At 41.7% G+C, this 17,356-nt stretch overlaps 1 protein-coding gene across 1 annotated transcript in view; it reads left to right on the forward strand.

Annotated features, from left to right (window-relative positions):
* LOC137392722 (serine-rich adhesin for platelets-like) overlaps window positions 1-17,356 on the forward strand; it is a 37,241-nt gene that overhangs the window by 16,282 nt on the left and 3,603 nt on the right. Inside the window, exons 11-17 of the mRNA XM_068079036.1 lie at window positions 932-968; window positions 3,131-3,198; window positions 6,730-7,505; window positions 8,157-8,206; window positions 9,995-10,115; window positions 10,288-10,413; window positions 11,820-11,894. Of these exons, the coding sequence (XP_067935137.1) occupies window positions 932-968; window positions 3,131-3,198; window positions 6,730-7,505; window positions 8,157-8,206; window positions 9,995-10,115; window positions 10,288-10,413; window positions 11,820-11,894 (1,253 nt within the window). The remainder of the gene's footprint in view (window positions 1-931; window positions 969-3,130; window positions 3,199-6,729; window positions 7,506-8,156; window positions 8,207-9,994; window positions 10,116-10,287; window positions 10,414-11,819; window positions 11,895-17,356) is intronic.

The raw sequence follows: 17,356 nt of genomic DNA on the forward strand, positions 1-17,356 counted from the left end.
GTCTGCTCTAGCCTTGACCCCAGTGGCAACCTTCCGCTAAGTTTGTAAGGGTGGTTTGGTTTCCCTATGTGTGAGGGTATGCTATTAGGCTACACTAAATGCATTTCAGCCTCCCATCGCGTACCCCTACCAATTTTGGGAGAATTACGATAGTTGTTTCCATGATTGTGACATGTGAAGGTACGTGATGACGGGGGGGGGGGGGGGGGGGGGGGGGTCAGGTAGAGTGGTTAAGTGCATAATAGCTGATGCATCATTCCAAGCCGTGGTACAGGATTTTTACATTATTTTAAAATTTTTAGGCTTCAATAAGCAAGAACTTGACCTATACATAGCAGATGCATTCAGTGCACACTAAAATGTTTTATTGGACTCATTTTTGGATCATTGATAGAACAACTACCATGTTAACCATAATCGCTGAAAGCTGTATGTCAAGGATATCCCCCATTTTATGGATATGTGTAGGATTAAACGATTTCTATCACAAAAGTTATTTTTTGATAGTTTCTTATACATGTATGTACCACCCTCACAGATGCTTGTAACAATCGAAAAATGCCATAAGCCTGTTTAACCGGTCAGCTAAATATCCTGCCAATTACATTTATAAAATTAAGAAAGTATACTTTTTGTGTGCAACTGGTTGTGATAGAAACACCACAGACTTCTATCTATGCTCACTGCTCTTCTACTGCATCAAGCTTTTACCCAGCCACACTAGAACCACGCATAGATATAATCGATCTTGCCTTCTAACTGTCATTGCTGTACCTGGTGGCAGGGATTGCGTTTGTTTTGCAACCTTTGCGTTTTGTATTCTCAGGTTCGGCATATCTGAGCTATAGATCTGATTTTATTGTCACTCGCGTTTTTGTATGCTTGAAAATCTGCCATTTTACCTATACGCGGATGCTTTTTTGTGTTACAGGAAGTCATCCCAATTCAATGATGATGTCAGGAACAAGGTAAGCGGCTGGTTTACATTGAATAGCAGTTTACAGCTTCTTGTGTTACAGTAGATGTGTAGGTAACTGATATACATGTAGTAGGATGAGATATTCAACTCTGAAATGAGTATGAGTTATTTGTACATATAATATGAACAGACTAATTGTAGTATGCATTCAAACATTTACATGTGAATTTAGTTTTTTCTGGAGTCAATCTGCCTTGTTAAAGCCATTGTATGCTGGATCTAATATTCACAGAAAAACACACTATTACTTAATTTTACTGACCTAATGTTCTACCGACTTAATTCGACTCAGCTAATGTTCTACCGACTTAATTCGACTGACCTAATGTTCTACCAACTTAATTCGACTGACCTAATGTTCTACCAACTTAATTCGACTGATCTAATGTTCTACCGACTTAATTCGACTGACCTAATGTTCTACCGACTGATTTTGACTGACCTAATGTTCTACCGACCGAATTCGACTGACCTAATGTTTTACCGACTTAATTCGACTGACCTGATGTTCTACCGACTTAATTCGACTGACTTAATGTTCTACCGACTTAATTTGACTGACTTAATGTTCTACCGACTTAATTCGACTGACTTAATGTTCTACTGACTTAATTCGACTGACTTAAGTCATGCCTTTTTGGCATAACTTAATTCTATCAAGTCATGCCGAAAGGCATGACAACTTCTTAATGACTACTATGAATAGTTCCAAATATTTGTTGAATGATTGCGTTGTAAAGAAATGCAAAAAGAGATGTAAAAATCAATTAATGAAAAACCCATGTGAAGAGGTTTTGAATTTGTTACTTTACCTTGAAGGATTTTAACAAGGATATGTTGGCTTGGCATTGCATAGGTTTAGAGATAGAAGAGATGGAGAATTTCAGCATGATTTAATATAACTTACACTAAGCAAAGTTTAAAGTAACTTATTATTTTTGCATTGCTTATTTTTAATGTTTTTCTTTTACTCTTCACCTTCAACCTTCTCACTCTCACTTATGCAACTCTGATGCTTCCACAAACTGATAGGCATTTATTGAAAGTTACTTTTGGTCTGGAGCCAAATATTGACTCGGATTGTATGTCCTGTGCTGAAAGATTTGTACTTTGAGGCAATCGGGAGGAAAAGTTTGACTGTGTGTTCGTATACAATGTTATGTACGAGGGTCAGTCAATAAGTAGTGGGAATTTTGTCATCACTTTTGTTCTATTTTATCTAGCAATTTAATATTTTCTTAGACTTTTATAAATGGGAGTTGTCATAACTTACCCAAAAATTCATCATTTTAGTGATTCAACTTTTTAATATTATTTATATTCAAAATGGCCGCCAAGCTGAAAGCATGCGCACTCATAGAACAAAAAGCTGTTATAAGATTTTTGAGAGCTGAAGTTGTGAAAACAAGAGTCATACACAGAAGAATGAAACAACAATATGGGGAAAACTATGTCAAAAATAAGCTGCTATAGGTGGGCTGATGAATTCAAGAATGGGCAAGAAGACATTACTGACGAGCCAAGAAGTGATGAACCAGTGGATTTTTCAACTCCAGACACAGAAGCTGAGGTGGAAAAGCTGATTGATTCCGATAGAAGACTAACTATAGATGGTGTTGCGGAGACCATGGATATTTCACATGGAACTGCACACAATATTGTCCATAAGAAGCTAGCTCCTGTCTGTGGTGAAGCAAGACATAAGGAACAAGAGAAGCGGCCTCCAGAATAGAGATGTCATGTTCCATCAGGACAATGCCCACCCACATACTGCTGCCTGTACATTGGCCAAAATTGAGGAACTGGGCTGAGAGGTGTTAGCACACCCTCCTTATAGTCCAGATTTAGCACCAAGCAATTTCCATTTTTTTTGACCATTAAAGAACCACATGAGAGGCAAGCACTTCACTACTGGTGCAGCCGTCATGGAATGGTTTAGAACCCAGCGGCCAGAATTTTATTTTGCAGGAATTGAGAAACTTCCAGGAAGGTGGTACAGGTGCATAGAATAAGAAGGGGATTATGTTGAAAAGTGAAAAAAAAATGTAGCTATATCTTATTGTAATAAAATGTAATGACAAAATTCCCACTACTTATTGACTGTCCCCCGTACATGTATATGCTGAGTTGAATTAACTTAATTTGTTTTAGAGAATTATGGTTCAGACAGGAAGTGTCAGTGTAGGCAGCGCCAAGAGCGTAACAGTAGCGCCTAGCAGGTTGGTGCTGCGCAACTCTATAGCCTATTCCATGGGCCATACAGATATGTATTCTTTTGCTCAACATCAACATATCTTTACATTACTTGGTCTCTTTAGCTTAGTTGACATTGCTGTTTGAACTTACTGTTTGAACTTACTGTTTGAACTTACTGTTTGAACTTACTGTTTGAACTTACTAGTGTATATATAGTGTACTACATATGGTGAATATATAGTGTACTAGTGTATATATAGTGTACTACATATAGTGAATATATAGTGTACTAGTGAATATATAGTATACTAGTGAATATATAGTGTACTAGTGAATATATAGTGTACTAGTGTATATATAGTGTACTAGTGAATATATAGCGTACTAGTGTATAAATAGTGTACTACATATCGTGAATATATAGCGTACTACCGAATATATAGTGTACTAGTGTATATATAGTGTACTAGTGAATATATAGCGTACTAGTGAATATATAGTGTATTAGTGAATATATAGTGTACTAGTGTATATATAGTGTACTAGTGTATATATAGCTTACTAGTGTATATATCGTGTACTAATGAATATATAGTGTACTAGTGAATATATAGTGTACTAATGAATATATAGCGTACTAGTGTATATATAGTGTACTAGTGTATATATAGTGTACTAGTGAATATATAGTGTACTAGTGAATATATAGTGTACTAGTGAATATATAGTATATTAGTGAATATATAGCGTACTAGTGTATATATAGTGTACTAGTGTATATATAGCGTACTAGTGTATATATCGTGTACTAATGAATATATAGTGTACTAGTGAATATATAGTGTACTAATGAATATATAGCGTACTAGTGTATATAGTAGACTAGTGTATATATAGTGTACTAGTGTATATATAGCATACTAGTGAATATATAGCGTACTAGTGTATATATAGTGTACTAGTGTATATATAGTGTACTAGTGTATATATAGCATACTATATATAGTGTACTAGTGAATATTCAATGTACAAGTGAATATATGGTGTACTAGTGAATATATAATGTACTAGTGAGTATAATTTTAGCACGATAGTGAATATACAGTCCACCCTCAAGATACGATTACTCTGGTATACAATTTTTTCACCTTAACGAAGTGGAACAGGATGCTTTTTCACCTCACCATACGGATCTTTTTTCACCATACAAATTCAAAAAAATGGTCGCCCGTGTTGAAATTAGGCAGCTGGTGTTTTTATTACGCATGTCAAAATAACAAAGGCGCCAAAATGCTGTTCGCTGAAAATATTTTTACAACGCCTGAATGAGACATGATGACTGATTTCTCTGAGTTCAGCATTTCTCATGTGTAAAACAGAAATATCTTCTTTTAAAAATCAGTAACAAAGTTATAGTTGCGACCTCTTCAAGCAGAAGGTCAGTGGTCAGATAACTTTCTTTAACCAGCTGACAAAAGTTCACTTAATAATGGAAACAGCATCGTTCATGCTTTCTTACCGATTTAGGTTAATAAAAGTTTCAAACAGGTCTGCTAAAAGTTATAGTGAAAATGAAGACAGAAACTGATAGGTGATAAAATTTTAGTGGTAAAAAGTTGAAATTCATTAAAATGTTAAAGGTTGACTTGCAACAAAATTCGCATTACAGTTATTTGGTATCAAAAGATTCACCAAGTCTTACTCTGTTGTGTTGTAGATGCCAAATACATGGAAATGTGATTACAAGCTCTTAAAAGCTCAAAAACGAAAAGCCGCCGTAGATTGGAATCTCTTTATTTATCTGACGTATTCATTACAGTTTGGTTATCGTCTTGTCACGTGATGTTCTCATGCGAATTGGAAGGCCAATAAAAAGCTCAATATAAAACTTATTGTAGCACTAGTTTATGACAAACACTTCGGGTTTTACCGAAGACCCCGTATCAAATATAGATGCTCGCTACTTGACAGTTTTGTTTCGGCTTGGACTAATCGTCAAGTCGTAATCTGATCATGTGACCTAATACTTCGAAAATAATTTTGGCAGTACTTTTCGATTATCACAGGTAACCAACAGGCTTGTCATGATTATCAGACAATGATATGTACTCCTTCGAGCTAAGGTTAACAAGTTTAACGAATTTTTACGGTAAGTTATCAGATATCAGTGCTAAAAGTGACAGCATTACAATGACGATAAAACAGACGCGTAAGAACAATAGACATGGTTTTATTGAATGCGTGAAGTATATTTGTGAAAATATTTTGACGAATGAGATTGCTTGGAAGTGTAAACAGAAACCATCCTGTAACAACTACGTCCCATTTGAGCCGTTTCGGAAAGCGAATCCAAACTACAGCGGTCTTGTGTGGCTGCGATTAACTGTTTGTTTTTTAGCTTTCAAGAGCTTGTAATCACAATCCCATATGTTTTGCATCTACAACTCAACAGAGTAAGACATGGTGAATCTTATGATACCAAATAACTGTAATGTGAATTTTGTTGCAAGTCAACCTTTAAAAATACATACTATGATCGAGCTCTGTTGGGATTGCTGGCCTGGGTTTCGGAGCTAACACAATTCTCGCGGGGCAGTTGCGTTGCCTTGTTAGGTTTTGGAAAAGACCACTCGCTGTTATCGTTTCATTAGCTCATTCAGTCAGTAGACCACGCGGTTCACAATAGCAAACCTTGAATTTCTACACTGTAGGGGTAATACCTAATCAAAATAATGGATGCATGCAAAATAAAACATTTCAAACTACCTACTTTTACTAATTTTGAAATTGGTAAAGGTCGTAGTATATGCTTAAAGTTGAATATAATTTACCCAAAATTACCCGAACAACGGCCTTTTTTCCCTAGTTTTTGATTAATATTTTGCCACCTCTAATATAAAATGACAAAGTCTTTCATCGTTGTCACATTGTTTTACTTGGCCAATAAGATGGGACAGCAGGCAAAGCTGTGCAGTGTAGTTTTCATACTAAAAATATAAAACCGAATATGGGCTATTTTACGATTGTGACTATTAATATCACGAATGCTTGTGAATGGCAACTGACTGATCGTACTGGTGACAATATTAGGATACTATATTTATTTGACAACAAAATGAATTCAACAGATAAGTAAAATAACCACTGTAGTTCATAATATCTGTAAATTTACTAGGGGAATATCTGTAGTTCAGCATATTTGTTTGTTCGGGTGCCGTGTTCGGGTTCATCCCAACAGAGCTCGATCATTAAACCCCGCCCATATGAGAGCCGTCGGCTATCCTTGGGGGGCTGTATATCGTTGGTTTATGTTATACATACGTTTGTCTTGAAGGTAAGAATTTCCTACTGTACATTATAACGTTACACTTTATTGCAGATCATAACCACTAAATACAATTAAGTCACTGTAGGTAACTATAATTACTAAGGTTAACATACTATTTTGTTACTAATCATCATTACTATGGTTTGTATACCCCTACATCGCTAAGGCTCAATGCGATTCATTATACTTTTGAACTCAAACTTGATTTACTCAGCAAATATTACAGGTCAGCTCAGACAAAGTCTCCAGCTCAGACAGGATCTCCAGCTCAGACAGGGTCGCCAGCTCAGACAGGGCCTCAACAACTAGCATCCTTTGATGAAATACCTGCTTCTCCCGCTCCATATAACCCAACTAATACTCATACGTCTGATCAAGTAGAAGCAGCAAAGACAATTGGCACCACGTTACCTAACACCGTTCAGCAACCAAAATCTCAGCAAGCATTAGCTCAACAACCTAAAGTGCAACTGCGCCAAAATCAACAGCCTCTCACGCAGCAATCCAAAGTTCATTGCCAATCTCAGCAATTACAAACTCAGCGTACGCAAGCTCAGCATATAAAAACTCAACACACTCAAGCTCAGCATTTACAAGTTCAGCATACTCATGTTCAGCATTTACAAACTCAGCAAAATCGAGGGCAACAACCTCAGGCACAGCACATTCCTATGCAAGCTCAGCAATCTCTAGGCCGTCAATCTCGGAGTTTTTCCTCAGGAAATTCACCCCAGAGTTACCTGGCAGTAAATGACAAAATGTCTGGTTCACAAACAGGTGCTTTAGCTCAACTTCTTTCTAAGCCACAATCTCAGTCAGCCATCTCTCCGAGCTCAGCAAGGTCTGTTGCCAGCTATGGATACCAGCAGCAATATGGAATTCCTCAACAGGAGCAGACGTCCAGTAGAAGCACTAACTCTCTGTTATCCCAAAGCCCGAGCCATGCAAACTCACACAGAGTCTCACTTCATTCGATGGGTCCTCCTCCTTCAAACTCTCACGGTGTGCTAGCAAGTGCTTGACTCAAAAATCTTTTACTAGTCTTTCCTTTCCAGTGATTCGTCTAGTGAAAGCAAAAATGAGTCCTTTCAGCGAAGCTAAAACTCTGCCTAGTTGAACTCACAATAGACAGGTTAAATTATCAGTTATATGCTCAATTATTATCATTATTATCATTATTATTATTAATCACATAGAATAAGTTTCTAAAACGAGTTTCTACTAATCATCCTCAGATTTTTCCAACATGATTTCTACCCCATCAAAGTCGAACTACAGGTCCGTCATTCTCTTCCAATCATTCCCTCGCTAGTTTCATTTAACACTATTCATTTGTGTACTCTAAAAAACATTCGTCCATTGTTATTAGCATTGGTAATTGCCTAGTAAAATTTGATTCATCAGGATTCCGTAGATGGTGCCAAATTCCTTTCAACTTCTCAAGTGGGAATATGTATTTAGTCTGTCTTCCATCACTCAGATTTTATGGCTTCAAACCCATCGTTTAAAAGCCCAATCGGACCAACCAAAGTTTAACTACAATTTGTTTTTAAAACAAGTAATGACCCGTAATGTCATTTCTTATTGTCGTAATGTCCTATGCCTATTAGCAGGAGCATCAGCGTGTTGTTTTAAGACTTGTTGTGTTTGTAGAAATGCTCAGCATGATGACAACGTTCAGACAGCAACCTACTGCAAGCCAGGTAGATCTCAACAATTATTTTGAATAACTTTCAACTAACTGAAAGTTGTAGTTTTCTTCTCTAGTTTACATTAAGTCTGTGAGAAGGTTTTGATATTAATATTAATATTCCTTTGTCGTGAAACATATAAAAACTACGACTGAAGACTATGGCTGATAACTATTACTTTCAGTCATAGTTGTCAGTCATCCGCTCAATCACTCGATGCATAAATATTGAATTTGGACTATAATTTTACAATATGGTCAATTTTTGTTTGTTAAGTTGTATGTATAGTAACTGGCAGTATACGTACATTAAGTGACAACATATGTATGCCACCAAACAGTATGTGTACACAAACAAACACTAGGTGTACACAAACAAACAGTATGTGTTCACAAACGGACAATATGTAAACACCAACAAACAGCATGTAAACACTAACAAACAGTATGTGTATATAGACAACAGTATTTGTACGCTAACAAACAGTAACTGTACACCCAAAAATATTATTTGTGCACCAATAAACAGTATTTGCACACTAACAAACAGTTAAGTGGTCACCAACGAACAAAATGCGTATACGAACAGTATATATACTCTAACAAACAGTGTATATTAATAAACAGTGCATGTACACTAACAAACAGTATATGTACACTAACAGACAGTGTATGTACACTAACAGACAGTGTATGTACACTAACAAACAGTGTGTGTACACTAACAAACAGTGTATGTACACTAACGAACAGTGTATGTACACTAACGAACAGTGTATGTACACTAACGAACAGTGTATGTACACTAACGAACAGTGTATGTATGCTAAAAAACAGTGTATGTACGCTAACGAACAGTGTATGTACTCTAACAAACAGTGTATGTACATTAATAAACAGTGTATGTACACTAACAAACAGTATATGTACACTAACAAACAGTGTATGTACACTAACAAACAGTGTATATACACTAACAAACAGTGTATGTACACTAACAAACAGTGTATGTACCCTAATGAACAGTGGATGTACACTAACAAACAGTATATGTACACTAACAAACAGTTTATGTACACTAACAAACAGTATATGTACACTAACGAACATTGCATATATACTAAATACAAATGTTCTGTAACTTGAGCTTAGTTTTGGCAGTTAGCACTAAAATACTGATGAGATGTAAAACTTGTTGAGTTTGTTGTCAGTTGAGGCATTTAAAAAACTGGCAAATTTTATACATTATTTTATATTATTATTTTTACTTTGTGTAAAAACTGGAGCATCGGCAAATATCGCTAAGGTTATTTTTTCAATATTCTTGTCATTCTGCTTCATGTCAATTCTCAAATGTTTCTTCCTAGTTTACCCTTTTATAGCATGCTGCCAGCTAGAGTTGTCGCGTGAACCCTAGCTGAATTGATAAGTTGGTGGCATAAAGTCTATTGGCATTCGTTAAGTGTTCAGGTATACACATTTCTGAATGTTTGGATGCTCCACTGGTGTGACAAATTCAGAGTATGCGTTGCCCACTCATGTGATAGCTTTTTCCTACCTTACTCTTGCCTTGGCATTTTGTATGCCCATTTTGAATTTCACCCTGCGAGCCCTTCCAAGCTTTACAATATTTTATTGCTAGTCGATGAATCATAAAAAGTACGAGTACATCTAAGAATTACCGAGTGTGCGAGTATATGTACATGTAAGTCAACTGTCGCGATGAGATAATACTGCGATGACACCATTATTCCAGGATTTTTCTGCAAAAGTTTCAAATATGCGAGACATTATTTTACAGAGTGCAGATAGCTACCTTAGAAGTAGGCATTATCAGCAAGGTGCACAGCAGCAGTTATCTCATAATCCATACGGTACTGTCACGCAAGAGCAGGTGTCTTCCGCGCCACATCAATATTATGGTTAGTAACTAGTTGTCAAATGTTGCCTATTTGTTTGCAGTCACGTGTTGATTGTCAGCAAACCTTTGTTTCCGCTTGCAGTGGCTTTTTTTAAAGGCTTTTGCCAGTTTCATAGGATTTATGAAAACCTTCAGCCAGTTGTTATTGATGATGGTGAACATGTACTCTGCAGGTAGCAACACAGGTAGCACTTCTAATTCCTCCGGTGGCTTGACACCAGGAGAGCGATTTAAAAAAGCATTGAGCCAACAACGAATGTCTATGCTCAGCATTGAGGACACTTTTCTGAGTCTTCACAGTAAGTTAATACCACTTTTTCAAGCAACAGCATCAATTTGAACCGTTTAGTCCTTGAAATCTTATTTACAGTGCAGAATATATCGGGTTGGTCACACGCTAAAATTTGGTAATATAGGACACGAACAATAACCTTTATTGGATTATGTTGATATATACATGTATATTCAAACCTATGCTGAATATTCAATTGCATAAACTCTTCCATAATATCCTTAGTAAAGGAATACCAATTTCTGTTCACAAGCCAGATATTCATAGAGGCCCTTAACAGTTTAGAACCTCTGAAGTTTTTAAGCAAACAGATAATAGATAACTTCCAAAGCATCGCTTCTAGCCTTCTACTCAACCTGTTAGTGTCTTCTAGGCTACTGTTCACAGTTTCCAAACTTCACATCAACTTTTACACTCGGGCTCAAAAGGTAAATAGTAGATTAGGGAGCTCAATATGCCCACCCTCTCATTTAAAATCTACTAGAGTGTAGTTCAGTGAATAAGAGTTGGTTCTATGCAATAGAAAACTTGGGTGTAGTCAATTCTTAACATGAATATGTAAGACATGATCTAATAGCGCTATCACAATTATGTGCAAACTTAGAACTAATCTAATGATTGATTTCCGGAGGCAAAACTCAGTTCTATGGGTCCTAAGCACGTTGCTAAGCGAGTTGCTAAGCCCGAAAAGCTCAGCAGACATTAGTTATCGAATGTTGTGTCTTCATCAAACTCTATTTTTACTGAAGTTTGAACTCCATGAAAATGATTGCTAAAATACTATTCTTCCAAACATCTAGAATATGATTTGTAAATTACTAAAAGTGAGTTTTTGTTCATTCCTCAAGGTTTGCAACACTCTGTTATTGTGTTTGCTTTGAGATGCACTTCATGATTTTCAGACTAGTTGGCTATGCCTGTTGATCAAGTAGGGCTAGAATTTCAACAGCAGTTGAGTTTTTAAGAGTGACAATTCATGAAGGTTAAAAATTGTGGCAAACTTGTTGGAAGGCTCATTTTGAAAGGCGAATGGTGAATATGCATTGCAAGAATCATTGAATTTTAAAACTCACCAAATTTATGTATTGCTCAATGAGATATCAATTGGGGCTGAATTCATTCAATGTTATAACAATATTTCCTTCCACAGATGTTTAAGTAGCATAACTTCTTAACAATGTTTAGCTTGCATGATAAAAGTTATTGGATGCATTATATATGATTAAAAATCTTTTCCAATTGAATTAGCGAATTGCAAATTAGCCTTGTGGGTTGCAGCTGTAGCATGTCTATCACTGCTTATAGTTTATTGCCTCCTCTCTGTTGGTGAATTGAATATGGTTTACTGCATGTTTGCATTAAAGACATGAACACTGTTAACAGATTGTTGTCATCATTCGTTGTTGTCTGCAGAAGAGAATATGTCACTGCAATCTCAGCTTACCATCGAAAGGAATGAAAAGAAGGAATATGCCATCAGACTTCAAAGTTTGTATTATTATTATTATTATTTAGTACTTGTAACTAGTTGCTAGTTACCATGAACTACTAGTGTGAACTACTAGTTACCAACTGTAACTAGTAGCTCACTCTATTAAAAAGCTCAAAGCTTGACTTACATTGTAAAGCAAGAGCGAGTGCTTTGCAAGGTTGTCAACAAGGGCGCGTTTGTTGCCGGATTATCTCTGTAATAGTAATCACCAAACTACACCTCAATATTCTAAAAGGATCACAGTAATAATGTCGAGCTCTGTCCAACTCTAACATCTTTTTCAAATAACAGATAGATGATATTGTGGTGGATCGTGTCCACCTACTAAACCGAGCTAAAGCCAAGTCAAGCCCAACCAAGCCGAACAAGAGACGGGGCCTACCCGCTATATAAGCTTGAATGTTTGGGTTAGAGAGCAGCGCTGTTCTGAGCCTGTTCATTGCATGTGCTTGATCATTCTTGTACTCTCATGAACAAAGCAGAAATACATGTTTAAACTTATGCATCGAGTCTTATACTGGTGGAGTAAGTAAGGTTGGCACAAAACCTTTACACTGGTTACAGCAGTGGAATAACTACGATCCCAAAAAAACTCCACCACGAGACTCGTACTGGATCGCTGGATTTCTGAATGAACTTTATGCTGCCTTAAAAGCGGCAGTAAGAAGATACCAAGGCAACACGGGACAAGGGCCTGCCTAAAACATGGCAGCGCTTCTACTGGAAGAACTTCCTAGCAACAGGAAGAAACCCAGAGAAAGCTGCGTAAAACCCTACGTACAAGAGCGGGCTCAGTAGATGCACTGCTCTAGGAAAGGAGTAGAAACCTACTGAAAGCCGCCAGGGCCTGCCTGAAAAACGGTAGTGCTACTCCTACTGGAAGAACTTTCTGGCAACAGGAAGAAACCCAGAAAGAGCTGTGTAAACCTATGGCCTCGGACTCAGTAGATGAACTGCCCTAGAAAAGGAGCAGAAACCTACTGAAAGCTCCAAACATGGCCAATCGTAGGGCACGAAGCGCTGATCCGGGACCCGGCCGTCTAGTCGAAGCACTAAAACATGTGCTACTGATGCCAAGGACCCAGTAGCTGGCACCACGATTGAAGACTCCCCAGTACACAGGAAAAGGAGATGTGGAATATTTTATTGCCCGCTTTCTGGAGATGGCCGACGCCAATCAGTGGGCAGAAGGAGTCACACTGTTGCACCTCCGAGAGGCACTGAGCAAACAGGCCAAGAACTGTGGCGAGTCGAGAATCAGGAGGCCATATGCAATGCCCTTCGGGCAAGATTTGGGCTGACAGCTAGACATGCGCTAAACCGGCTCAACATCCTTAGACGAAAGGGGAAAATGCCACTCTAGGAGCATGCCATGGAGGTAGAAAGGCTGGTACGGATTGCGTACGGAGACCTGACGAATCGTCACCGAAATAACATGGCCAGGGAGACATCCTGCAGTTCACTAAGGGACCCTGCCCTGCAGCGACACCTGTTGGCAGCACACACGCCCACACTAGCCGACGCTGTATGGGCCGGAAATGATTATGTCCAGATTCAAGGTAGCGAAGGCAAACCCTGCGGAGCTTCGGTGCGAGCCCTGGGAGGGGGGACCCCCTGGACAGGTGAACTCGGCCGAAACCGACGTCATTGGACGACTAGCCTGGCTAGTCGAATCTCTCACGGAGAAAGTGAAATGACTTCAGGAGCGAGTCCGAGAGACACAGACCGAGAGAGGAGGCCAGCCAGCTACCCTTTGCTGAGTTTGTGGCCGGCCAGGGCACGTTCGGACGAACTGCCCCTGCTACTCAAAACTGGCTTCGGGAAACGAGGGGAGGCCACAGCAATAGCTCTGGCTACTGACTGTGCCAAGGCCAAACAACCTCGGAGACATACCAAAGCCACACGGGATTTGGTGAACACTGACGGATGGTCTCGACCAGCAAGGACTAGACCGAGGGAATTTCATGCACAGAAAGAACCTGTGGAGACACAATTATTATCAGTTCTTGAGTGAGGCCAGCCCCGACGCTTTTCCGATCCCGGATGCCACCTACACCCCTTTATGCGAGCGGCAAGGACGTAACCAGAAACGTAGGAGGGTGACTACCAAATCCCCTCTACCCAAGACACCGAGGACCGCCCCCCAGGACGGGATAGTCGGAAGCCTGCCTTAAGAGCCATAGGGCTGGCACCTTCCCCGCCTCAAGAGCGGCGACCTCAGGAGCTGGGGGTCAACCCCGGACGCGGGGCGGCCCCAAAGACTAACTTCACCCCGTTGCAAAGGAAGGGTACTCCAAGCCTTTCAGAAGGTGCTTTGGAAGACACTACTATGGCGCAAGCCATCCAGTTTCTCCTGGACACGGGGTGTACCACGAGCTTGCTAAATAAACAGGTCTTTGACCGACTACCTGGAGCTGTATGAGACAAGCTTGAGGAGAATGACAGCCATGGCCTGTTGGCTGACGGGACACGACTCTCCTTCTATGGAATAATCCGGTTGCCATTTCGTCTGAGGGACGTAAGGACGGAAGAAGTTTTCGTAGTCAGTCGCCTGAGTGAGGATGTCATATTGGGAATGCCATTCTTTGTGGCCCATCAGTGTTCTCTCGAGTTTGAACAACCGGTGTTTCGAGTGGATGGCAGGGCTAGTCTGCACAGACTGGCATAGACGACTACTACAGAGTAAAGTGCAGGTGATCAGGGGTGGTGGTACTAGCCCGGACAGAAATGGCGATACATTGTCGCATCACTACGCGGAATTACTGCCTCATGGGGCTGATCGAAGGGTTCCCAGACGGACCCCCAGTAGCAAGTGTCGAACCTGACCGAACCTTGACCCAGCCCGACCGAACTGTAAGGGGACGGGCTAGATGATGAGGTTGGTCAAAAGGTTGGCCTCTCTGCTGAGTCAGTATACCACCGTGTTCAGCACGGGCGACAACGAAGTAGGAAGGACCTTCGAGGTGGAACATTCTATTCTGCTCAAGGAGGGCGCTCGGCCTATCCGACAACCCCCTCACAGGCTCGGGCCCCAGAAAAGGAGGCGGAGGCTGAAAAGCAGGTCCAGGACCTACTCAAGAGAGGACTTATCAAGCAAGCTAAAGGGGCTTGGAGCTCCCCCATGGTGCTGGTCCGAAAAAAAGACGGGAAATGGAGCTCCTGCATAAATTACTAGCGTCTGAACGCCGTCATTGAGCAGGACGCCTTCCCCTTACCCAGGATCGATGACAGCCTGGACGCGCTGTCTGGCAGTCGCTACTTCAGCACGTTAGACATGGTCAGCGGTTACTGGCAACTGCCCCTGGACGTGGAAGTCCAGGAGAAATCGGCCTTCTCAACCCGATCCGGGTTGTGGAAGTGGATGGTACTACCCGTCGAACTGACTTCCGCCCCAGCCACCTTCCAAAAGCTCATGGAACGCGTTTTACACAACCTTCCCTGGAGGACGCTGTTGTTATACCTCGACATCATAGTAATTGCACCAGATTTCAACACACACCTGCACCGACTGGAGGAGGTCTTCCAGAGACTCCACAGGGCCGGACTGAAGTTAAACCATCTAAATGCGAGCTATTGCAACCCCAGGTCCGCTATCTGGGTCATATAATGAGCAAGGATGGAGTTTCCACGCACCCCGATAAAGTCAAGGCGGTCACAGAGTGGCCAAACCTGCGCAGAATTAAGGAACTCCAAGGGTTCCTCGGGACAGTCGGCTACTACCGACAATACATTATGGAGTTCGCCACGATAGCGCATTCCTTGCAATCGGTTGACTGCGAAGGGAGAATCCTGGAGATGGACGGAGGAGGAACAGATCGCTTTCAACAAACTAAAGGACAGCATCAGCACCGCCCCAATCTTGGGCTATCCAGACCCCGGCGGCAGTATGTTTTGGATAGAGATGCCAGTGAATGTGGAGTAGGGTTCGTGCTGTCCCAAGTACAAGAACTTTGTACTTGGGAATTACTGCGTCACTTCACGAGAACTGCTCGCAGTGGTCAAGGCAGTGAAGCACTTGGCCCACGATCATGCCTCGCTCCGGTGGTTGTGTAGGAGGAGGGAACCTTCGATCCAGGTGGCTCGAGATCCTGGTGGAGTTCCGATATACCCTGGAACACCGGTCAGTAACCCACCACGGGAACGCAAATGGGCTGAGTAGGCAAATCTGCGAGGACTGCCGACATTGTGCGAGCATTAAACAGAGGGACAGAGGCCTCTCACGAAAAAAGCTGGCTCCGGAACAGGGCCATTGGTCGCGTGGGTACCGACCGGTTACCTGGATGGGACTCCCGCTCTCGACAGGGCGGAATTGACCCTGGGCAACGTCGCATACCTCGGGGCACCGACCGTCAGCTGGCATAGGACTCCCGCCCCAACCGTGGCGGGATTAAACCTGAGTGCAGGTGGTGCCCCCGAGGGGCTACCAGCCCCACCCGGGATGCCAGGACCAAAAGGCGAGCTGGCACGGCTACAGGCCACAGGACAGGGACCAGTGGCCATCATGTATCACGCAGCCGCCACGGGAGAGGTGTCGGCAGAGCACCTGGAAGTTGGAAGCAGAGAACTGGATATACTGCATCACATACAGGGCTCTTTGCGCATACAACAGGTCGACGTGCTGGAGGCACGCGTGGCTCCGCAGGGCTGCGCTAGATGGTGCGGCATCTGCCCGCCGGTCATGCGGGAAACGACAAGGACGACAAGCCACCTCTAGCTGACCTGGTACTGGCCCGGACTGATGTCCACAGTCAGACGGCTCATCAAGAGTTGCGAAGTATGCCAGGCTGCAAAGCATGGAGAGACAAAGACCAAGATGGTAAGGTGGAAGACCAATTGAAAGTAGGAAGCTGCCAGATTTGTCAATTCACTACCCGCATCCGACGGATCCGTTTCCATGTGTTGCAGCACTATGCGATATTTGTGTGCCCTTGCGATTGACAGCGTGTCGCGAGATCAATTGTTGATTCACCATGCTACTCACCGACAAGGAGGAGTCGAACCAGTTGTTTACCTAGTCGATCGGGACACCTGGGAGCAGTTCTGTCCTGAGAACATGCGGGGCCCTCTAACCATGGCTGCATGTACCCTTACTAACCAGGGGAGGAGACGATGCAGCCCACGCAGAGGAGTCTAGCAGACCGCAACACGGCCCCGCTCCCTGACCCGGACTTGCCCGGCCTTGACAAGGAGGAGCCAGACGACCCTAGACCGGCCTGGACATCGTACTTTGACCGAGATAGTAGGGCAGACCTCTGCTAGTCAGGCGCTGCTGCAAACCCAGCGTAGTAAGGCCCGGCTGCTGTCCCTAGATGCACGGGAATGGGAGAAGGCCGCAGAGACCATGCAGAACTTACTAAGACGAGAAAACTTGTAAGACCAAAAACGCCAGCTGCTATTGGACGAAGTGGAGCGCCTCTGCTACGGAGCCTGCCAGCATAAAGCCCTGGCGTACTTGGTA

Source organism: Watersipora subatra, chromosome 4 (genome assembly GCF_963576615.1).
Source record: "Watersipora subatra chromosome 4, tzWatSuba1.1, whole genome shotgun sequence".
NCBI lineage: Eukaryota > Metazoa > Bryozoa > Gymnolaemata > Cheilostomatida > Watersiporidae > Watersipora > Watersipora subatra.